This window comes from Triturus cristatus, chromosome 1_2, assembly GCF_964204655.1.
Source record: "Triturus cristatus chromosome 1_2, aTriCri1.1, whole genome shotgun sequence".
Lineage (NCBI taxonomy): Eukaryota > Metazoa > Chordata > Amphibia > Caudata > Salamandridae > Triturus > Triturus cristatus.
The window spans coordinates 748,648,137-748,673,618 of NC_140580.1; the positions used below are offsets into that span (position 1 = coordinate 748,648,137).

Consider the following 25,482-nt stretch of genomic DNA (forward strand, 5'->3'; position numbering starts at 1 on the left):
TTTTAGGTCCCCCAACCAATTACCACCATCAAAGATACAACTCACATGCATAGATAGGCAGCAGACACGAAGTGGAAGGATTAAGTATTTTCTTTTGAGTGCCTGCTGAATTTAATGGGTTAGAGTTATGAGCTGTAGTCTCTGAACCTTCTGCACAACAGTTGCTGAAATGCATGGACAAGTGAAACCCTACCTGCTTTGGGAGATGCGGCTGCATGCTTATCTAGGCACAGGCTTATGAAGTGTGTGTTTTTGTAAGCAAAGGGCAGGGGCAGAACCATGAATACATGTGACAACAATAAACACCAGGAACTCATTACACTGCAGGGTGCTATAACAAATCAGAGAAATTATTTTAAATTAGGCAGAAGTTATGAGTTGGTAAAAGGGAGTGCTTTAAAAGGAAGGCTGCCATACAAATGGAAGAGAATGGGGAGGGCTAGTAATAACTATTGAACAGTGAGTTTTTGTTCAACAAAATAATTACATCAAGGAGACCAATGTTTTAGCTCACTACCAATTGAGCTTCAGGGCATTTTTAAGTACAAAATCAGCAACACAAAGTCCTAAATGACATTTATCGAACATTGGACAGGTACGCAGAAAGGGCTTCATAAATCAGGTGTTAAACTAGTTTATATCACTCAACGTGCTCAGAAACAAATTGTACAGCATGTACATGAAATGAAAACATCTCATGTGGTATGTGGTGTCCCACAATGCACAATTATTTCTCCTTTGCTTTTTAAACTGAACGTGAGAACCACTCAGCTTATCCCTGGCAAATTCAAATGTAAAGGTGAATCAATATGTAGATGATATCTAAAGAAAACTGCATCTAAAGAAATCATTAAAATATATCTGACCTCAAAAATGCAACAAAGTAAGTACGAACAATTACTGATGTTATGCCTCCAAAAATTCCTCATGGTATTTCAAAAGTACCATGACAAACTCGATCAATTGTTACAAGCTAAACTAAAACGCGATAGTTTCTCCCCAAACCTATCCCCTGAAATAAACTCACTAGTCCTCATCCTAGACAAAAGCCTATATCTGTCTGCACATATTCATCAAAATTATCTTTATTTCGGCAATTTGCCTTAAAAAGTCCAAAAATAAATATGTACAAAGACAGAGCATACACAACATGTAAATATATCATAACATTTCATTAAATGGTAATCAGACCCCTTCTCTTGGTCCACATTGCTAGTAAGAATTGGGAGACTGCAAAAACTATACATGCAGAGGGGTCTGTCTTGAGAATTCTAAAAGCATGGCTACACTGCCGAAAACCCATATTTTTGCAGATAGGCACTATCCAATATTTCCTTGCTTTGATGTATACAGGGCAAAAAAAACAATACATGGAGCTCATCCTCTTTGTCACAACTGCAACCAGGGCAAGCCTCTGTAGAGTTGTGTGCCCAATTGCTAGTGAAAGCTCTCAAGGGTAAAGTGCCATATCTCCATTGAAGGTATACTTTTCTAGATGCAATAGGGTAAATAATATCCAAAAAGTTCTCAAATTGATTACAGTCCTTAGCACTTAAAAATAATTTAGTTAAAGCTCCAATCTTAGGAGCAGACTGTGCTCTAGTAAGTTGTTCAGCCACATAAATCTTGGTAAGTAGCTTCCGTGAGATCGCCTTACAGCTTTTTTCAGCATCATACCACATATCGTGTAAACCAAGTTTAATAAACTGGGATTTTAGGAACATAAGCCAAGGGATTTTTTGTGAACCATTACTAGCCAAGATTTCCTTCAGCTCTGCTCTGTAGTGCAATAGTTCCGGCGTAGTCCACAGCCTATGCCAGTATCTGAGGGGTCTCAGGGCTAGTTCACCGTCGATGGACCACAGGCCCAAATCCATCCTTAAAGGTTGCAACGGGGTGGTTTGTGGGAGTGACAGTAACTGTCTAATAAACTTATTTTCTATTTTAAGAAGTTCAGACCCTGTTAGATACCCCCAAAGCTCCGCTCCGTATAAAATTGCAGCTCTGGCCTGGCTCTTGTAGATCTCAAGCAGAGCATATTAACAAACTCATAACATCAGCAAATTACTTTCTACACCATTTCAAAAAATTATTTTAAAACTGCCTCACACAAAAACTGAAATCAGCATCCTCAAGCACACCAGAATGAACCCAGGTAACACCCTACTTTTAGGAACACCTCAAGCAACCAATGCACCGCTAAAAGAAGTATTACACTCCATAGCCAGACTATTATCAAAGATAAACTTCGAACAAGTGCCACCCATACTGAAAGACCGTCACTGTTACCACTAGGATCCTTAGAAGCCGAGATGGTGGTTATTTAGAGGCAAAGCTTTACAATTTAGCATTTTCCCTGGTCACAAACAGATCACTCTCTGGTGAACATCATTCAAAGCATTTCCGTAAAGCGGTTCAGAGCGTCTCCCACTCTTGTGTTTTGGTGTTCTAGCCTTAGTCTATCAGACTGATCTCCACCTGTGGTATATAGTCAGAAGAGGAGTATCTATTTCACTCAATGAGCAATTTCCCAACTGCACTATATTGGAATCTTGTTCATGTGAATTCTCATAACAGGCTAGCGACTGTAGTAATGGACTTTGGGGCTTGGGACTGAAAAGAATATCTTTAATAATATTAAGCTAATTTCACCTCTGTAGTTTATTCAGAATCTTGCTTATGACCAACACTAGATCCTCCCAAGACCATAGTGCTTGTAGTCATTAGCCTGTTTGGTCTTTACTGTGCCATGCAAGTGCAGCGGTTGCAAATATAACAAGGGACTTCAAAAGGAAGAATTTACAGAGCAGTATAAATTAATGCAGACAGGTTAGAGTTTAAAGAATCAAACCTATACAACCCAACTGGTAATCATTAAAAGAATAGCATCAATGTTCCCATAGAACACATTTTTCCTAAGAGGAACCTACATAAAGAGCAGGGCCCATCCATATGATAGTTATTAGGAGACTTAGACCGTCTAGGGTCTGGTTTATTGGAAATTTTAGGAAGGAGAATGTAAAGGCGCTAGATGGCAGGGTGTCACATATACAAAAAACAATAAGATGCTTCTGGAGCAAAGTAAGGAGACCCAAAGAAAAATTAAAGTAAACTTGTAAACCATAACCTTGATGATAGTCAACAAGAGCAAATAGAGAATGCTGGTAAGTCCAAGAACATGTTAATCTTTTGAGACAGAAATGGAAAGGTGATTCGTGCTTAAGCTAATTCCTAGCTTTGTGTGAGGAGGAGGGGCTTGGAATCACATGGGGAGTTACATCCAACTGTTGCCTTTCAAACTGGCTGAGAAGGAAGAAGCAGGCCCCATGACCATGCTGATATTAAAAGAGGAGGACATCAAACAGAGTACCCTTTGCAAAGGGCAAAAGCAGGTGGAGGGCAACCACTTCTATTTCTCTGCAGATGCCTTTCAGACAGAAAAAAGGAGGAATTAATTGTTAAAGCTGCAACAGGAATATAGGGCAAAAGGAGCCTAAGTGAAGAGGCTTATCCATTAAAACTCAGTGTGACATTTGGAGGCAAACAGTACTTATTCTGGAGTTTGGCAACTCTCCCAATGTTCCTTAACTCAATGCAGGTGTGACGCCTTAGTAGATGTGGCCAGCTGATTGGCAAGGCCACCGATATCCATCTCCAAACCAATATTAAAAGTTGAAGTTCCATGGGATCTATAACTATTTTAGTCTAGCTTAGTAGAATGAACTTGATGCATATACAGATCTGAAGCCAATGAAAAGACTGGACTGTTGGTCACCAATACCATCACGCCCTTACCCCTATAGGCCCATGCTGTGATGCCCTTTAAGGACTCCTTGCCCTTCCAACCTCTACCTTATTGCATCCCTTTTTAGCTTTCCTTTCATCTACTCCCTTATAAATGTGAGGTTCCTATGGAAATTGCCTAGTAAAGCACCAGGTGCATCCACTGTTTGAATAGGGAGGTAAACAGGATTGAGAAGCCGATATTGGACTTATAGCCCACTTGTAATCTTTAATGAGGACTACCTATTACCGAACAGTTTTACACAAACAGGTTTATTATATTCTTAAACTTTGATGTAATTGTGCAGTAGCATCCGAAGTCGAAGCCAAATGCAAGTTAATGAGGCCATTTCGAGATCATACTTCTTGTCTTTCTGAAAATAATCAACTTTTTTTTTTTTTAAACACAAATACATATATATTAAAGAACCAAACTGCACAGTCATAAAACCACCACCATAACATATAACACATGACTGTGACATCTGTAAAAAACTATTTCAAAAATCATAAGGATACTTTTATGTTGTTTACCCTCTTCAGAGTCCCTCATGTCTGCAGAAGTGTCACCAGAATCTTGCTTTCTTTGCCTTAGGCCGGTGCTTTTGTTCTTTTTTCTTTTCCCATCAAGCGATCTTCTTCTACCTAAATGAAAAGTGACACTATTAAATATTTGAATGAATTATTTACAGTAAGAGGAAAGTAAATTAAACAAACAATAACATTATAGAGAAAAAAACAAAAAGACAACCAGATTCTAAAATTGAAATATTAAAGTATGAACATATTGCAACAATTACAACACCTGGTGCTTCACAAATCTTTTCCAGAAAACATCAAACATATGTTTGCCTTAGAAACAAAATTCAGAGGGTAATGCTACAGAAGACCAAAATACAACTTAAAGAATTTTCTCCAGTCTACCCCTCATTACACGGTGGAAACTAAAGCTTTTGAGGCAAACTGCACGCTGGAAAAATATGCAGAGATTTGTTTGCTGATTAACCCAGATTACAAAACTGTGAGGAACGCTGACTTAGCCGGAGGTCCCTCAGTTACTGTCTTAAACATCATAAGTATCAAAAAGAAAGAACGATGGGAAGAAATGTGGGTTTCGGGGCACGTGAACTGAAAAATAAGAAAACATCCATTTTGCCAACAAAAAAGAGAATTTCAATGTATTAAATGATTTAGTAGTTAAACGTTATAACTTGAAGGAATATGCTACTTACCAGTATGCATCTGTTCTTGGCATGTAGAGCTGCAGATCTACACACTGTGCATAGATCGCCATCTGGTGTTGGGCCCGGATGTTTGCACTGGTTTATGTCTTGGAAAGTCTTTGGAAGTCACAAGGTATGTGACTCCTCCTTTGGATCATAGTGCGCATGGGCATCGGCTCCATCCTCAGATTGTTTTTAGCCAGCAGGGAAATGATGGAGCTTAGTAAGAAACAGGAAAGATGCCCATGTGTGGTGTATCTAAGTAAGATAATACTGGAACAGATAAAGGTAGCCGGGGAGGCGGGTGGGCGTGTGTAGATCTGCAGCTCTACATGCCAAGAACACATGCATACTGGTAAGTAGCATATTCCGTTCAAGGCATATGAGCTGCAGATTACACACTGTGCATAGATTGTAAAGCAGTATCCACTCCTAGCGGTGAAAACCAGTATCTGTTGCAGTAGTTTGAAATAGTGTTTTGAGTACAGCCTGGCCCACACTAGTCTGTTGTTTAGTTTGCACACTGACACAATAGTGTTTTGTGAATGTGTGTGGTGTAGACCATGTAGGTGCTCTGCAGATATAATTTCCTAAAAATGCCGTTGAAGCCCCTATCTTTCGTGTGGAGTGGGCTTTAGGAGGAACAGATAATGTACGTTTTGCTTTGTGGTAACAAATCTGTATGCATTTGACAATCCACCTAGCTATCCCAGATTTTGATATGGGGTTGCCTTTGTGTGGTGGTGAGAAAGACACAAATAGTTGTCTGGTCTTACGAAAGGGTTTTGTTCTCTCTATGTAGTATAGTAGTGCTCTTTTGACATCTAAGGTGTGAAGAGCTCTTTCTGCGACTGTTTGTGGCTGCAAGAAGAATACAGGCAGCTCTACAGATTGATTGAGGTGGAAGGGAGAAATGCCTTTAGGGAGGAATTTAGGATTAGTTCGGAGAACAACTTTATTAAGATGCATCTGGAGAAAGGGTTCTTGAATGGTTAGTGCTTGTAGTTCACTAACTCTTCGTAGATAAGTAATGGCTACGAGGAAAGCAGTTTTCCATGTTAAGAATTGTAGCTCACATTTATGTAGAGGTTCAAATGGAGGCCCCATTAGTCTTGTGAGAACGATGTTTAAATTCCACACAGGGGAAGGTGGTACTCTGGGGGGAATTATTCTCTTGAGTCCGTCCATAAAGGCCTTTATGGCAGGTATCCTGAAAAGTGAGAGATGCTGTCTATTTTGTAGCTATGCTGCTATGGCAGCAAGATGCAATCTGATAGAGGTATAGGCTAGGTTGCATCTCTGGAGGTGTAGTAGGTAGCCTATGATGTGTTGGATAGACACATCTAGGGGATTAGTGTGGTTGTTATGGCAGTATACTACGAATCTTTTCCACTTGGCTGCATAGCATGCTCTAGTGGTAGGCCGTCTAGCTTCTTTGATGACGTTCATACAGTCAGGAGGAAGGTTAAGGTAACCAAATTCTAGGACTTCTGGAGCCATATCGCTAGGTTGACCTGAGTTGGATCTCTCCATGGTTCTGGGTTAAGAGGCGTGGAGAGAGGTGTAGTTTTTGGTGCGGAACTACTGAGAGTTCCAACAGTGTGGTGTACCATGGCTGTCTGGCCCAAGTTGGAGCAACTAGGATGAGCGTTAATGAGTGTTGCTGTAGTTTGCGCACCATTAGCGGAATGAGTGGATGAGGCGGAAAAGCGTACGCAAATCTGCCGGACCAGTTCATCCATATCGCATTGCCTTTGGACAATGGGTGAGGATACCTGGCGGCGAAGTTTGGGCATTTGGGTTTTCTTGGGTGGTGAAGAGTTCTATCTGTGGTTGCCCCCAGATCTGAAAAAACGGTTGAAGAACTTGTGGATGAAGTTCCCACTCGTGGATTTGTTCTGTTTGGCGGCTCAAGAGATCGGCTATTGTATTTTGGACTCCTGGGACATGATGGGCTAGGAGAAAAATGTTCTGAGGTATAGCCCACCTCCACATGCTCTGTGCAAGCTGAGAGAGCTGTAGAGTGTGTCCTGCCTCGTTTTTGGATATAATACATGGCTGTCATGTTGTCGGTGCGGACTAAGACAGTCTTGCCTGATATTTGTTTTTTAAATGCTTTTAAGGCTAGGAATATGGCTAGTAACTCCAAGTTGTTGATGTGGAGTAACTTTTGTTGAGGTGTCCACCTGCCCTGCATGGTGTGATGTAGGTGAGCTCCCCAGCCGGAGAGCGATGCGTCCGCTGTCATGACTATTTGAGGAACTGGCTCGAGGAACGGTCGCCCTTTGGAAAGGTTCTTGGTGTTCCACCACTGCAGAGAGCGATGGGTACGACCGTCTACCAACACCAGATCTGTTAGCTGACCTTGAGCCTGGTTCCATTGGCTTGCTAAGCACTCTTGGAGAGGACGCATGTGGAGTCTTGCATGAGGCACTATGAATATGCAAGAGGCCGTCATCCCTATGAGTTGCATGAACACTCTAGCTGGAAGAGAGTGTTGCGGTTGGAATCTGGTGAGAAGAGCTTGGATGCTCGCTATGTAGGCGAGCTCTCTTGAGGTGTCTATTGTGGCACCGAGGTATTGTTGCATATGGGACGGTTGCAGCTGGGACTTGGCGTGATTTATTGTGAACCCAAGGTTGTGAAGTTGTTGAATAGTGGCGTGAGTGTGTTGTACACACTGATTGTATGATTTGGCTTTTATAAGCCAGTCGTCTAGATATGGGACGATATGTATGTGTTGTCTTCTTAGGTGTAATGCCACCACTGCTAGACACTTGGTAAACACTCTTGGTGCTGTGGTGACTCCGAATGGGAGTACTTTGAATTGATAGGGCTGACTGTCCACTACGAATCTGAGATATTTTCTGTGAGCGCTGTGAATGGGAATGTGGAAATAGGCGTCCTTGAGGTCTAGAGTAGCAAGGAAGTCGCCCTGGGAAAGCAGAGGGAGGACCTGCTAAAGTGTGACCATGTGGAAATGGTCTGAATGTATGTATAGGTTTAGGGGTCTGAGGTCTAAAATAGGCCTTAGAGATCCGTCCTTTTTTGGTATGAGAGAATAGAGGGAGTAGAATCCCTTGTTTTGTTGGTGCAGGGGAACTGGTTCTATTGCACTTTTTTGTAGGAGGGAGATTACCTCCTGCTTTAATAGTAACAAATGTTCTTGTGACATTGGACGGTGTTTGGGTGGTATGTTTGGGAGGGTAGATGTTAGTTCGAGACAGTATCCTGATTGAATGATTTTGTGGACCCAGCTGTCTGAAGTGATGTTTATCCAGGCAGGGAGAAATTGGTGGAGTCTTCCCCCGACTGGAGTGGAATAGTTGGGGGGAAGTGGAGGGAAGTCATGGGGTAGGTGTGGAGGTGTGGAGGCAGAGCAGGAGGAGTTGTTTTTGCCTCTAACTTTGCTGTTATTCCCCCTGTAACCACCCCTTTGGTAACCTCTAGTAAAGGCGGAAGCTTTGTAAGAAAAGGTGGAGGGGCTATCAGAGGAGTAGCCTCGATGGGTGCTTCTAAAGGATAAGCGACGAAAGGACCGTCTGGGAGCTTACGATTGCAAGGCTCCCATAGATTTGGCAGTGTCTGTATCCTTCATTTTTTCGAGGGATACGTCTACACTGGGGCCAAATAGGTGTTGCTCATCAAAAGGCTGATTGAGTATAGAACTCTGTACTTCAGGTTTAAAACCTGATATACGTAACCAGGCATGCCTGCGCAAAAGAACACTGGTGTGGATTGCCCTTGAGGCGGTATCTGCTGCATCTAGAGCACAGCGGCTGGAGGCGTTAGTGATGGTCTTACCCTCTTGGATTACTTCACTGGCCCTGTTATTATATTTGTCAGGGAGGTGCTGCATTATGGACTCAAGCTCGTCATAATGTGCCCTGTCATACCTGGCTAGGAGCACTTGAGTGTTAGCAATGCGCCAAATATTTGCTGCCTGTGACGCTGTGCGTTTGCCAGAGGCGTCTAGGAGTTTTGATTCCTTGTCTGGTTGTGGTGCGTCACCTGGCGTTTGCGAATTTGCTCTCTACCTGGCATTAGAGACTACTAGGGAGTCTAGTGGTGCGGGCCCTTAATGTATACTGGGTCAATAGGGTCAGCTTTATATTTCTTTTCTATTCTTGGGTTGAGGACCCGAGACCTCACGGAGTCTTTAAAGATTTCTGGTGCATGCTTAATGACCCCTTTTTGGGCAGTGTTGAGGTGGACCTTTGTGTGGTATCAAAGGTATCCATAAAAAAATCCTCCTCTACTGGGTCTGTATGATGGGCCACCCCGTGGTATTGGGCAGCTCTTTGAAGGAGATGGTTGATTCCGATATTGTCCTCTTGGGGAGGTGGGGGGGGGGGGGGGGGGGGGGAGTAAGGGGCCTGGAGGGATAAATATCATCCTGTGGGGTGTAAGGGACATCTAGGACACTGTAATCATCCCAGGGGTCAGGGGAGCGAGTAGGGTCCCTAAGGGGTTGATCGTCCGCACCTCCCCCTGCATCATCTGAGGTGTTGTCATCATCATCATCAATTGGGGTAGGTGATGGTGTGGGAGAGTGGTGTGGTGGGAGAGGAGCAGGAGGAAGAGGAAGAGGAGAAGGAATCTGCAATGGAGAGGTAGCAAAGTCTCTCTTCTTTGGTGGCGGTGCGGGCGCAGGCATTTCTAGTGTTCTTTTCTTGATGCTGAGCATTAAATGACCAGTCTTAGAATCTTTCATTAAAGTCTTTTGGGTAGGATCTGGATGTAACAGTTCATCTGTGGGAGACAGATCCTTCGGAGCGGAGGGCTTCGGTGCCCTACGTTTTTTGGGCGTCGACTCGGTAGCGGTTCTAGGCTTGGAACCGTGTAGTTTTGAAGTGTCTTTATCAGATGGAACCGGTTGTTGTTTTTTCGGTTCTGAGGTCTTTGGCTTGGAAGTATCGGGGCATTTCGGCGGGAGTTTTTTAGTCGGCTCAGAGGGTGTTGTCGGTGCCAAGGAACTGGTGCCAGCCTTCGACGTTGAGTGCTTCAAAGTAGGAGCAGCGGTCGGTGTGGATGAGGTCGATGACGCCTTTTTCTTCGGTGCCAGATGTTGCTTTTCGGTACCGAGGGTAGGCTGACTCGAGCCAGAGTCGCCTAGAGGCTTACCAGGCTTCTTTACCGGGCCCAAAGGAGGGGCATGGGAAGCAGTGTCTCGGCGTGCACCTGGGCCCGAAGGTGGAGGTGGTACCGAAGCCTTTTTTGATAGTGTCGAGGGGGTCGGGGTCGAGGTCTGTACTCACGGCCCTTTGAGCTGGAATGAGGTCTTCGACGTCGGAATCATCTGCTTCGGAGGTGCTGATGATGGCTTCCTCAACTCGACCCTGCTCTGGAACATAGACGCCCTCTTGAAAGATGTCCTCGGGGATTGAAGATGACGAGCGCGCCATTGTTCTTCGAGCTCGTCGGTGCCGGATGGTCTTTTTGGAGCGGAAGGAGGCACAAGCTGGACAGTCTCTGGCCTTGTGCTCCAGTGAAAGGCAAAGGTTGCACACCTCATGTAGGTCGGTGTGTGGAAACTTCGACCCACATCGAGGACACTTTTTAAATGGCGTCCTTTCCATGAGCCGGAGATGAGGCCCGGGTAGGCCTGAAGGCCTTTGTCGACGACTGGAATCGAAGACTTCGAAGTTGAAGGGTCTCATGTGGCTGGAAACGCAATCAAAAACAATACCGTCGAGATGGGAAGGATTGCGCGCCGAAAGAGAAAACCGTTAACGGTTCCGAACTGGAACGCAAGAAAACATACGAGCCCGATGGCAGAAAAAAACAATCTGAGGATGGAACTGATGCCCATGCGCACTATGATCCTAAGGAGTCACATACCTCGTGACTTCCAAAGACTTTCCAAGATAAAAACAAGTGCAAACATCCGGGCCCAACACCAGATGGCGATCTATGCGCAGTGTGTAATCTGCAGCTCATATGCTTTTAACAGACATTTTATTAATCCTCAAATCAAAGGGTGTTTAACTGAGTGACTGCCAACATGGCCTGCTGAAATATCTAAAGAATAAGAAATTACATTGTTAACAAAGGCTAGAGGAAAAGTACTCTGTGTTAACTTGGTCTGAAAGAGCTGGGAACAATGCCTGCATCAGCCACAGTGGGACTACTAATATCTTCTTGTGTGAAGAATTACCAGTCAAAGATTGATTAACAGAGAAAAGGTGCATCTCCTACTTTCAGCAATCCAATCCCTATTATGGATTTCAGTTTGGTCTTCTAATGTATAGCTTTGATCACTAAGCAATGAGTCATGTAGGGTGTAACAAAATCTGTGTGATACACACATACAGAAAACTTGAAATACTTGCAAGTGAAGTTTCAAATACCGGACATACAGAAGGTGTGTCTACTCTAGTACTGTTGAGAACTAATTTATTTTTTGCTTGGAGGAGTAGGTGATAATCTAAAACATTTCAAAGTTACTGATTTTTTTCTGCTACCAACTTTGGCTTGGTTCAAGTAAATGATTTGAAGTAACATTATTTGGAAATATTTTTGATTCTGCGAAAGGACTCAACGGAAGAGAGGGTCAGAGGCCAGACTTTTGATTACCAAAAAACCTGCTAAACATTACAAGCAGCTACTGTAAAACAGAATGATCCTACTCTGACCTTTAGGGCAGGTGGAGAATGTAGTACTTCAGCTCAATAGACCTGCATATATAACTAAATCAGGAGTACTGCTGAAGATTGTATCAACTGTTCCAAGCTTTGCTATGGTCTAAACCTAAACCATGGCTTGGACCTAAGCCAAAAGTTTAGGGGTGCAGCAAATATTTGTCTTTTCTGAAGATCCACCCATATCATTGTATGCAATTTCAGCGATGGAGTCTCAAAAATAAAAAAAAGATTGCCTACTTTGAGCCACGGATTTCAGTCTTTCAACGAGACACAGTACAGAATTTATACCAAATTTGAAGGATATCTTGATGGAAGCGGAGGGCTGTTCTTGCTAAGTGACATGCTTAAACATATAGAAAGTTAATCTTAAGCATCTGGAGCAAACTAGTTTTTGGGTTGGAGCCATTTAGTTTAAAATCAAGGGCTGCTGAAAGTGCCATATTCATATGCTTCACAAACTGTCAAGTGCTTTGATGAGGAAGCATGAGAGACTGACGTACACAATTCAACTTTGATAGGCAGGTTTATCATCCTGTTAAGGAATCGTGAATAGATGGATAACCTCCTCCTTTTAATGTGTCTTGAGAGGCAGAGGCAAGAAAACACTTCTCAGGATATATTATTCAATTAAGACCTTCCTTTCCTTTTAAACTCCCAGGCAAACAGCCCTATTTGCTCTGGCTTGATAGTGCGACTGTCGCCAGACCATAATTGATCAACAGAAAAAGAGCTTTAATAAAAAACTACAGTGAGAGGTGCTTTAGGTCTGCTCAAATGATGGTTTCCTTGTGTGCAGAGTTTGGTTGTGCAGATGTACGCTTCTGCTCAAGAAGACTGCCTGGAATGCACTTTTTGCCATGTGGAAAAGCATCTGCTCAACACAGCAGAACTGAGCTGGTTATGGAGACAAGCAACTGATCAGGGATATCGGCCTGATATATTTATTATGAAAGCTCATGTCAAAGCAAGAAGGCCTCACTTATTTATTGCGAAATGGGTTTGTTAAAGCAATTAGTCATTAATGGGCGGATTGTCATTATAAGGAGTTAAAGCTCATACAGTATTTTGTTTCAGGGAATCTCACGGATTACGGTAGTAGAAGGATTTTGGTATTTGTTAAACCCTCTGGGGCAGAATATCTGAATCCTTATGCCATTTTAGAATGGATTCTATTTTTAAATTTGCAATTTTATGACAACTGAGAGAGAGGATTTCGATCCGCACTAATGTTGATTCCTTTGTGCAATGTTTTTAACTGGGCAGAAATCTTGCTCTTCTACTGAAATCAGAGTGCTTGTATTGCTCTTTTTGCCTTGTGGGAAAGCTTATGCTTATTTCGGAATAATTACAACAAATGCAATAGGGTGGACTTATTTACTGTCAAAATCGTATGTTAGAGCAAATAGGTCTTTAAGGACGGATTAAGGATAACACATATTAAAGCATGTGGTCAAGTAATGTGTTACAGGGATACTCTCAGATTACTGTAGTAGGAAAGGGTTTTGGTTTCACCCTCTAGCTGCCCCCATTGCAAACCCTGATAGTAGGAGATCTGCACTTTGGTAGTCCTTGTTAATCCTCTTAATTTAATTTGTAAAGTGCAGGAATCACCCAGGGAGTGGTATCTCCGCACTAAGGAATGGTGTAGGGAGGGCTAGTCAGGTCATTCACTGAAACAATTCAGTCTTTAGGAGTTTCCTGAAGTGAAGAGGATTGGTACACTTCCGTATTTGGATTGGCATTTGATTCCATTACACAGGGTCAAGATAAGTAAAAGCTTTGCCCCCTGCCCCAAGTTTCTTGTAATGGGGAAGGCTCAGCAGGGCTTTGTCACCCGAGCGAAGAGATCTTCTGGGCAGGTAGGATTTAATTTTTTCAGCAATATAACTAGGGCCTCTACCATGTAGTGACATATGAACAAGATTGCAGATTTTAAACTTGATTCTCTGGCGGATGGGAAGCCAGTGAAGCTGCCGTAACAATGGCCGGGAAAGAGTTCTTGAGGGCATGTTGAGAGCCAAACAGGCTGCTGTATTCTGAACCACCTGCAATTTGTTTAGCATAGCTGTGTTGGCAGACATAAGAAGGGCGTTGTGGTAATCGAGGCAGTTAGTAACTAAGGCTTGTATTAGGGTCCTGTGAACAGTTAAGGGAAGGAGGTTGAATACTCTACAGAGGAGGCTCAGTGTGTGAAAACAGGTACCGGTGGTGGCGACAACTTGGACTCTCATAATTAGACCGAGGTCCAGTCGGACACCCAGGTTTGTAGCCACAGATTTGGGGGTAGGAGTTGGCCCCAGCACTGCGGGCCACCACTTGGGGAACCACAGGGTTTGGGCTTTAACAAACAGCAAGATTTCAGTTTTGGCTGCATTGAGCTGAAGGATGTTATGCGTCATTCAACCGGAGATTGCTCGTATACCTTCGGCAAAACGAGATTTGGTTGTGATCTAATTGTTATCAAAAGATAAGAGAAGTTGTGCGTCGTCCGCATAGGAATATGGGGTGAATCTGTGGTCTCTGATCTTGGCAAGGGGGGCAGCGTACACATTGAACAAGAGTAGGGCTAAGACAGGAGCCCTGTGGTACTCCCTTAGTGAGCTCAAAAATGCGACACCGAAAAATGCCCAAGTTGACAGTTTGGGTTTGCTGGTCCAGGAAACTGGCAAATCGATTGAGCACCACTCCCTGGACTCCTGTCTCGTTTAGACTATGGAGGAGCATCTGGTGAGCCACGGTGTCCAAAGTCACGGACAAATCCAGTAGTGCCAACAGCGTTGCCTTATTTTTGTCAAGGGCCAGTTTAATGTAATCTGTGACACCTATAAGAGTGGTTTCAGGAGAGTGGTTAGGTCTGAAGTCGGATTGGGAGTGGTCCAGTATGCCGTTGGATTCTAAATATTCCATAAGCTGAATATTAATATGTTTTTCCGGGAGTTTACTCATGAGTGGCAGGAGAGAAATGGGATGGTTGTTTAACTCAGTTGAGAGTAAAAGGGTCTTTTTCCGAATCGGAAGGATTTGTGCTGCCTTCCATTCGCGTGGGAGTTTCCCCTTTACTAACGGAGGCATTTAATATCATACAGATAGTTAAGCTAGTTGAGGGGCTAGCAAAGCAAACAGCTTGGCTGGCAGAATATCGAGGGGGGAGCCCTATTTAGCTGTTCTCAGCATCTCTTCTACTTGAGGTATCTGCAAGACATGAAAGCTCTCAAGGCAACCCTCGCTCTTACACTGAGATGTAGACAGTAGGGCAGAAATATCACCGAGTTCAGAGCTGTTGGGAAATTGGTCGTAGGGTCATAGATGATATTAATTTTTTCCTCAAGGTGGTTGGTAATGTGATCACATGATGTTTTGGTGGTGTGGGGGGGGGGGGGAGGAGTCGGATTGGTGCATGCTATGGGGTTGGTAAAGGAGTTAAGAACTTTCTAAAGTTCTTTAGTGGAGTTGCCAGCTTGGTGTAGCTGGGAGGCATTATGAGCTTTTCGTGCCTTTTTGATGTTCCTGTGGTAGAGTGAAAAACGATTTATAGATTATTTTCCCTTTCTCTAATTAGGAGGGACTGAATATTGTTTTGACAACTTTAATTGTGTATATTTATAATTTTGCAACTTTGTGGGAATGTCAATCCAGAATTTAGAAGGCCCAAATTGAATATGGTATCAGGACAAATGTAAAGTATATAGGCCTGCTTGTCTTTTTAGGAAAATGTATATCAGATGGCATAGGTCGAATATGTTTATTACAAACAGTGTTGTTAAAGCCAATAAGCCTTTAACGGCATCTTCTAATTTCACTATGTTGAAGGCTGTGAGAAAAACTTTATTACATGGAATCAAAGAGATTATTGTAGTAGGCAAGATATTCGGTATGGTTTACTCCTGACAAACACTTGGGAGTTGAAGATGGGCAATGTGATAATCCTTGTGATGCATTTTTCAAAGGGATTGTATATTGGTTTCCTATATTGTAAATCTTTGCACTTTTATGAATGTGTGCCTGATAGTTGTCAACTTTTTTGCGACATACACAAAGCCTCAGTTGGTTAGGATTCCAACCAATGATGCAGGCCATAGGCTATACTGACTCATTAGGAAAAGCTATGTCAGGCGCCACAGCTCTTATCTGTTCATTATGAACATTTATGACAAAAGTAGTAAGCCTGCTGTGAAATACAATTAAAGCCAACAGGGGTTTACAGGTAGATTGTTATTACACTGTTGAAGGCTGTAGAATGGTATTTTGTTAACATAGAAGCACACAAATTACCTCAGAAAGCAGGGGTTTTGTTGTTGATTTTTCCCTCGAAAGACATCCTTGAGATAGAAGATTTGCAATGTGATAATCCTTGTTAGACCAGCTGTATCTTACTTTTCCAACTGTAATTTTACATGCATTTGTAATGCTGATGTTTTCCTGTTAGCTACATTTTGAGAACGGGAATGCTAGATATAGTAGGCCTGAGTTGGTTATGGCGATTGAAGAGATCTGATAAAGGGAGTAGGCCTGACATTTATTGTCAAAAGCATGTGTTAAAGACAGCCAGCCTTTACATGTGGATTGCTGAACACCGAGTTAATGCTTGTAGGCAGGCATTTTGTTACATGGATCTCATGGGCTACTATCTTACTCTAGGATTTTGGAATTGGTTACTTTCTTTGATAATCCTTATCCTAAAATGAATGTGCTTCAGTGTCTAGGATGTTTGCCAGTCTAAACGTTTTCCAGGTTTCTTTTCCAGGTCTCTTTTCATTCCTTTCTAAAAATGCTGGCATACAGTATTACAGAGCTGTTGTTGCAAATTTCCTCTGCAGTCTGCTGCATTTTGTGCATTCCCTATTTCTAAATATGACATCCATCTTAGAATGGTATTGTCCATAGTGTATTATTTTTTTACTGTTCTAAGATGGCCACAATGCTTGGAGGCATTATGTGGACCACCTTGGATCACTAAAACAGTGATAAACATTTTAGCATCCAAAGACAGCCACCCAATGTGATATTTACTGTATTGCAACAGTATTGTGGATCATTTGTATTTTTTACCACTCAAAAGGTGGTCAGCACATTACTTTTAAACACTGCAGCCATGCTGGAACTTTACAAAACAATATAGGATGTTAAATATAATTGCAAGTAGGCCACCTTGTGTTTGGTTTAACTGTAGTTTTGTATAGCAAGAGTATATGCTACATGTTTTCTTTTTTCTTTCAATTTATTGTCCTTGTGCTTGCTGAGTTTGTGTCTATTTTATTGTGCATGCTTTGGTAAATGTAAGAATAATTAATTGGGTGTATAAATTTATATAGGAGCACCCAGATGAGTGACACAGTGCATGTACCATAACATACTGAATGCCTAAACTCCTAAGAGACTCAAAACGCGCTTTCAGTTAAAAGCCAGACCTACTGGCATGGTAAATGCTGCAATAATGAAACAGAACTGCTACTATGATTTACTATTGGTTATGAACTGAAACGCAGAGGAGAATTTACAGTTGAAACGTCCACATTGAGGGGGAATGATTTCCCTGACATGGATGTCACCCTACCAATACAGCAGTTTTCAGCACAAGACTCATTTAAAAGATTTTATTTATTTGGTATTTACTCCAAAATCCCCTTTTGTCAGGCATATATGATGACTATTAGAATGGCTTCAAAGATGGAGCATACTATCAGGTAGTTAAAGTTATACTGCATCCTCTTCTCACAAAGATAAAATCCTTGTACATATATACATACACACACAAAATAAGGCACCTGTTAATTTACTACTGCTTACCCTTTAAAAGAAATGCCGCAAAACTATTTGTTTGCTACAATACAATGTTCATAATTGTATCAATGAACTCAGACTAGACACACTTCTAATGACCTTTTAAGGTAGAGTCTAGGCAGAGCAAGCGCGATCTCACAGGACATGCTGTATTCACTTGTGTGGGCTTACAGCTTGCACATTGGCTTTTTATTGGTAACTTGGAGAACTGCCCTTTAAAAAGACTTGCTTAATAATGGGTAATCTCTTCTTTGTCCCTCCTTTTCGTCATTTGTGAACGCTCAGGGAGCAGCGCCTAACTTCTGCTATCGTCTCAATTTGGTGCTTATCGCTATGTGTCTGGGACTATTTTTTTTCTTTATTTACTGTTGGGAAGTGAGTTTGTAGTGGAAGATTCGCCTAGTTATTTTTAGAATCCCCCACATTGCTGCTTGCCCGTCCTCAGAGGCAGCGAATGTACTCAGTCGACTTTACTCATACTAAGCAGTGCCGACGGAATGACTGCGTGGTTGCTTCTTTTTTCATGTGAGCACCCTGTGAGTGGGCAGTGAAATTAGCTTGGGTTTAGATATTTTCCTATGCTCTGGGACCATTGAAACCCAGCATGGTTGAGAAGGTGAGAAAGTGGATTGGTGAAGGTGAGAGCAGCTGGATAATGGGAAAGTGGACAGGTGGGTTTGAAAGAAAATTAATATTGTTGAAGGTAGGTGGGAGTGAGAGGGTGTAGGTAGAGGTGAGAAAAGATGGATAGAGCCAAGAGCATAGATTCTGTGTAAAAGCTGGTAGGAGAGAGAAGGGGGGGGAGGGGGGTTGAGATTGAAGAGGTAAAATGGAGTTGGGATGAGGTGTGGATGGTGTACATGTGGGTGATGGTGAGAAAATGGGCACAGGTAGGAAAGAGGGTGAGGTGAGAAAGAGGGGTTAGAGTGAATGCAGAATGTGAATGATGAGGAAGGGTATGGATAAAGAATAGGGCATGGATAGGAAGAGGTGAGAACGAATGCAGTGGAACTAGAGTGTGTGTATGTAAATTTTGTTGGATGAGTGAAAATGGTAGCTGGTGAGAATGAGTGGTGGTAATAATGAGTGCCGGTGAGATTAGGCGGGGTTTACTAGTAGGTAGTAGTGGGAGTGAGTGGATGAAAAGAGAACGCGACACAGGTCCCATTCGAATTTTCAATCCAGACCTTGCATTTTTGACATTTCGTCTTAAATGCTTTGACATCAATACATTAATAATTTCAGGCGAGAGTGTAGGTACATGAGAGAGAGTTGATGAGGGAACAAATGTGAAGGGGAGTGAACAGGGAAAGAATGTCTGGGGACAAAGTGGCTGGGAAGAGAGATTAGTGACCTTTGCCGCAACAGCAGCAAGGTTAGTGAAATAATTTATTGCAAGTGTCAGCTGGAATTAATTTGTTCTGAATGACAAAGCATATTTAGAGGTTTGTTACTATTATTACATGTATTTGTAATGGGAGAAAAAACACAAGCTTTGAGCCAAACAAGGAACCACATTTTTTATCTTTACTTTTAGCACCACTGTTGGGGCTTCTCCATGGAACTGCAGCCATAATACTGGATTCATGTTTCTGTAACCAAACATCAGTCTGTGTTTTAGATCTTCCGAGCAGTCGCCAGTATTAAATTAGAGTTAGGACCTAGTTTCCATATGAAAAGCGTTTTCGGACTCTATTGTAACTTTGGTGCCGTTTGATGAACCTTTCAAAAGTGTTCTATCTGCTCATGGAATGTCAATGGCTTAGCTAAAAAACGTCAGACCCAGAATTCCTGCAATACGTTAACTCGTTCGACATAATCCTCGTGCAGGAAACATGGCTTATAGAACCATTACATCTACAAGGGTTCCTATGCTTTGCCACACCAGCCACAAAAGGCGGGAAATCTGGGCACTCCTCAGGAGGGCTAGCAACTTGTATATCTACAACTACCATATCGTCAGCAGCAGCAGTCGGCCTTACCACAGAGGTTGCCGCAGCAGTTTAACTTACTTCCTCTCTGTCAGGGGCACAATGCTAAGCTAAATCGGCCAAATAACTTACATAAGCAGTGCAGAAACGCCCAACCTCATTCTGTCGGGAGACTTGAATCAATATCTTTTAGGAACATCAGACAGCAACAAAGCGAGCCTTCAATCCTCAAACTGCAACATACCAGCTCAATGTGGCTCTATGCTTGGAAAGACCAACAAAAAACAGATGCCTTATAGAGGATCTAGAACATTTTAATCTTAGGGCTTTTAATGGAAGATTTGTAGGTGACACCCCCCTGTAGCCAGCCATAATTCCGCATCAACTTGCTCGATGCTGGGTTATACGTTCACCAGTCTCTGGCTGTTTCCTTTCATAATCGGCTTCAGAATGGGAGACAAGGGGGACAGTGATCATCGCCAACAAGAAATCTCCACAGCTGTAACCACACCCTCTTGCATCCAGCCAGCTCCACTCTGGGGCTCCAGTTACACCTCAGAGAATGAAATTTGCGGCAGTCCCTGTCAGGATCAGCAATCAATTTTATACTCTTACAACTGACTACAAAGACTCATATAGCAAACTGGGAACGCTTTACAGCCACCTTTACAGAACTTCATGCGTCGCAAATTAAAACAACCCATCCTCTGGCCACCAAGCAGGAAAAAAGGCTAACAATAGCACAAGGGGCGCAAATAAAGGGCCTCAAAAGATCCATAAATGGCTCTATAAGATCCCTACAACATGACCAAGGGAACACATGTCTCCTTTCTTCTTTGCGACAACAGAGAACAAAACTAAAAGAAGCTGAAATGGGGCATCAACAAAAATTATGATGATGACATCTGGGCAAAGCTCCTTCACAACATGAATCATAATGACAGCGCCCACTTCTGGAAAATGGTAAACATAATTATTCACCCGCAGCATGGAGGCACCTCTTCCCACATATTAGAGGAAACCTGGGCCAGTTTCCTAAATGATCATTTCAATTACCAAACTGCGGGTTCCTTGTCAATTTTCAAAAGAGGGCCTTACCGGATGACCGCTCGGTAGGCACTCTAACAAAGGTGGGACTCCCACACACATCTCCCAACTTAGACCAACAGCCGGAGGAAAAGACAAACGCTGCAGAGCTGCTTCTAATTAGGCAACAGATTACAAAGGGAAGAAAGGAAGGGGTGCCAGGCACAAATGGAATCTTGCCGGCACTGTTCAAACAGAGCAGCAAAGCGGGCAAGTATATTTCAACCACTATTCTCGGAAGTGAGACTACTGAGCATAATCCCCGACTCATGGTAAGGCTCCACGATCATCCCGATTCATAAAAGTGTCGATAAGGCCTTGTCTAGCAATTACCGACTAGTGGCACTGATTGACAACGAGGCCAAATACTTTGCAGGAACGCTGTTGGAGGAAGTCACAGCCTGAGCTGATGCCAATGATATAATTCCACTAAACCAGACAGGCGTCTGCAAAAAAATCAGGCACAACAACTAACCTCCTCACAATCTCTTTGCTGCTTGATGCAGCAATATCGGAGAAAATGCAGCTGCACTTTTGTTTTATTGACTTTAGTGCTGCTTTCGATAATGTGGATAGGGCGAGACTGTGGGGGAAGTTAGTCCGTTGGGGGATTCCAAAAGCTCTACTAACCATGCTAACACTTCTCCATACAGACACCTGGGTACAGGTGAAACTAGGAACAGGGACGCACCTTTCGAGAAGGGTAACAACCAAAGGCCTGAAACAGGGCTGTGTGCTAGCGTCTACCTTATTAAACCTATTTATGGCAGATTTACCACAGACACTCAACTCCTGCAATGCTCATGCCCCCAGGTGGAGGAGCACAACTTTGTCCAATCTCCTGTACGCTGAGGACGTAATTCTGATTAGCCACACAGCAGTTGGCATGCAACATCTTCTTAACGAAATGCAGGACTACGCCAGAGAAAACAACTTGACAATTAACCTAAAGAAACCAAGGACGATGCCAATTAACAATAAGAGGAAACGAGCCAGGTCCTGGCACCTGGGTGGCACACAAATGGAACCAGCTGCACTTTACAAGTATCTAGGGGTCTACATAGAGTAAGAAGGAACCTTCGCACAACATCAAGAAGAGATCAAAAGAAAAGGGCAGGTGCTAGCATGAACTTTGAAAAATCTAACATCAAATATAACGGGCCCAAAACACTAAGCCCCCTTCTGAAAGTATCACAGGCTAAAATTCTACCTACTATAACCTATGGTAGTGAAATAATGAGAGGCAGAGACGCCAAGTTATTGGACAAACCATTAGTCAAAGCATATAGAATTATGTTCAGTCTCCTAAACTACACCTCCCCGGCGCAACTAAGGTTGGAGTTTAGCCTAATGAAACAATCATGGGCCAGGTACAGCGCATACATTATCTGCTGGAATAAGACCAGATTATCAGCCCCAAACACTTTAAACCAGCTCTTATGGCAAAGACCTCCAACAGAGGGAGAATTCCCCTGCAAGAAACTACCTTCAGGAGGCTCTGGCAAGCACTGGACTCTCAGCCCTTTGGAACACACAGATCTATCACCTAGCCTTTAAGAAGCTGGTCTGGAAATCGCTGAAACAATTATCGTTGGTGGAGGATAAAGCTTCCTTTTCGGCCAGATCTCACGCCTGGATGACTTTGAATAACTACAAGATCCTAGCCCCTCAAAAATTTTAACTTGGGATATCCAAAATTTCAGAAACCCAACTTCTTGCAGCCTGGCAAAAACGACCAGGGAGATATCATCCATCTACTATACTCCTGCAAGGAGATGCTGCAGGAAAGGAGAAAGCTGCTAAAAATCCCCTTCAATCAAAGGGGAATTCGCTCAAGGAGGCAAGCAGTGTTGGCATGCTTTGGCCCGGTAACATCACAACTAAATTGCAGACAAGTAGGATTTCTTGCATCACTCGAGCAAAAAATGCCACCATAAAAATCAAGCCTCGCCTGGGTTTCGGCGTCCATTCCAACCTAGGTAGAGCTGGAAAGCCCCCGTCGAGGTTACCAGATTGGACACGCTGTAAAGCATCTCTCGGAACCGATTGCACTGCTGACTTGGCACGGATTGCTTAGCTTATACAAGCAGCAATTTGCACTATCACCAAAGTGCCTCTTAACCGGTCAGTAATCCAACTTACTCAAAGTTTTAATTGTTTATGGATTTTACAAATGAATACTTAATATTTTATCATGATCTTATGGTTTTAATTGATGCTTTTGTATTGCAATGGTTTTTAGCAACTATGCAAATGTAATAAATTCAATTTAAAAAAAATCTAAAAAGAAAAGTGCCCCCCCTTTGTCTAGTTGTGCATGGAAAGTTTTCAGAGTGATCCACCAAGCAGGGGCCGAGAAAAAGGGGAGGTCAAAAATTGTACGTTTCCCATGTTTTTTTCCCTAGAGATTTTAAAAACTACTACAGCTTGAATCACTAAATAGAATTACACCAAATTTGGCAGAAAGCTGGATCTTGGTCCAGAAAGTGCGCTTTTTCAAATTTGGCGTGAATCCGTTCAGTAGTTTGTGTGATGTTAAAGGAAAAACAAATGTGTATATCTAGAGGCATGGACCTTTCAAGAATTGAACAGGTCTCATGCTGAGATCGGATTGTTTGCCAACACTTCAACCAGGAAGTGTTGGAAGCCATTTTGGGACTCTGACTTAGTCAAGTCCCAAACAAAATCAAAAACAAAAAAAAACACAAAAGGGGCAGGGTAGACATACCCTGTCCCCCTTAAGCCTGGTGCTGGGTTCCTCCAGGGACAACAAACATTTAAAAAAAAAACATTTGTTGCCTTCTTTCAATAAGTCCGCTCTGGGATTCCCTGCCACTCTTTGTCGCCTCCTTCAGGATGCTGTTTTTTTTGCTAAAAAACCACATCCCTTATGGAGAATTGCTACGGATCAAAAGGAACAGTTCTAGAGAAGAATACTTTAAGAGAGACAGATCAGAGAGTATCAGGAGATTTGAAGTGAGGGGGTACAGAAGAGGCATCCTGAAGGAGGCGACAAAAAGAGTGGCAGGGAAGCCCAGTGCTGGCTTATTGAAAGAAGGCAACAAAAAAGCTCAGCCACCAGAAAAGAACAATTTCAGGCTCATACCTGGTTTCACCAGGGCGGCCAACAGCGCAAGAAGAATCATGCAGGCGGACTGGCAGATCTTGAAGTCTGACACAGTCATAGCGGCTTGCCATCTCACCCTTCACTCATATTCAGGAGAACCCCTCCATCAGACCAGCTAGTGGATAGCCACCTGCCACCCGCTTAAAGCACAAAGCAGCATCACAGGCCGACGGGCTTCTTTCAGCGTGGCAGATATAAGGCTTGTGGCAACAGCACAAAGGTGATCACATATAAGGTGGTTGGCCTAAAAAAATCCAGTTCGCATCTCGAAATTCTTGAACTGCAACACACCATTTGTGGTATATTGAGTCATGTGCACATATAACTTGAGGTATGTGGGCAGTACAATCCATCCAGCCAAAGTCTGCATCTTAGAACATCAGCGGGCCATCCAGAACAGGGACCAGAGTTACCCAGTGGCCAGGCATTTCCAGACACATAACAGCAACATACAGCTGTTGAAATATTTCTGCGTAGACCATGTACCACGAGACGCAAGAGGAGGGGACAGGGAGAAAAGGTTGCTTAGATTAGAATCGCGCTACATCCATGACATGGTGACTAGATCACCGATGGGCCTCAACATGGGGGAGTAACATAGGGTGCATTTGTAAATATAGTAAGGAGGTAGGATAAAGCAGGCAGCCTTGAATAAGTGGTTGAGCATTAAGGAGTATAGTTGTTAGAGAACTAGGCCCATAGAGGGCGGTAACTGACCTATCACACACCAGAGCCTCGCGCAGAGAAGTCATATAGGGTCTACAGCAATGCAGCCCATCCAGGGCTTGATTTTTAGCAGGGATGCCAATTTACGGGTAACCCCATCTGTTGCCTTTACCGCCATATGCGCAGCTTGACTGTCCATCATTCTAGTTGGACTTGCGCCGCATCCATGCTGCGTGTAATAAGCACCACCTAGGCCATCTGGGCGTGTACCAAGACTGCTTCTCTGTACCAGCGCGCAGGAACATAGAGGACACACAATCCATGTGACATTAATGTTAACAATGCAATACACCACTCCAGCATGGCGGGTCATACAGTTTCAATGCCTGACCTTTGATGTGATGCTCTGCCTGTCTTTCAATTATCACGCAATGAACATGTAGGACGGTATATTTAAATGAGGGAAAAACACGGCGGCCGCCAACACCGAGGACAGCGTCCCGCTGAAATGTGTTTTTTTTCTCTGTGCATAAAAAATCCTAAGTAGGATTACCCCCGCTGGTGCCCGTGATTCTTTTGGAGCATTGACCTAGTGTACGAGTCTGCCCTCATACACGGAGCACCCACCAGCGAGTGCAGGAGCATCGGCAAGTTCGGAGCGTTGGATATATTTTCACCAAAACGCCCCAAAGCATTCCTGGACGAACTCACTGCTGTTGCAAAACCATCCGGTTTATTTTAATTCGGCAAACCAAAGGTTCATTCCGGTTATTCAAAGTCTTGTGCCCAACGCGTTTCGAGGTATTAACCTCTTCTTCATGGGCGGCTTCACGAATGTCTTTGCAGAGAACTCTCAATTAAGCATGCTTATGTTATAAATGCCCCAGTGGGTGTTAGGGTGCTCGCACGGTGCGCGGCTATAGATATGTATGTGCTTTTAACTGCAATTTTCTCAGGAACTACTGAACAGATTGACTCCATATATGCAAAAGGCACATCCCTGAGCTGAGGACTACCTCTCTGCCAAATTTCAAGTAATTCTGTTGAGCCGTTCTGGCTGTACCTTGGACTAAAGGTCCCTATGGAAAATTGCATGGGGAAAACGCGTTTTGGGACCCCCCTTTTTTCTCAGCCCCCGCTTGACGAATCCCCCCCCCCCCCCCCCCCCCCGAGACTTTCAGGGTAGGAGCGGAGCGCCCCACCTATTTTGAAAATTTCGCCAGGATTCGTCAACCGGCGCC

At 43.3% G+C, this 25,482-nt stretch overlaps 1 protein-coding gene across 9 annotated transcripts in view; it reads right to left on the minus strand.

Annotated features, from left to right (window-relative positions):
- Positions 1-25,482, minus strand: part of PRDM2 (PR/SET domain 2) — a 348,925-nt gene that overhangs the window by 64,961 nt on the left and 258,482 nt on the right. For all 9 annotated transcript variants that reach the window (XM_085608682.1, XM_085608684.1, XM_085608678.1 and 6 more), the window contains one exon: positions 4,318-4,428. In XM_085608682.1, the coding sequence (XP_085464808.1) occupies positions 4,318-4,428 (111 nt within the window). The remainder of the gene's footprint in view (positions 1-4,317; positions 4,429-25,482) is intronic.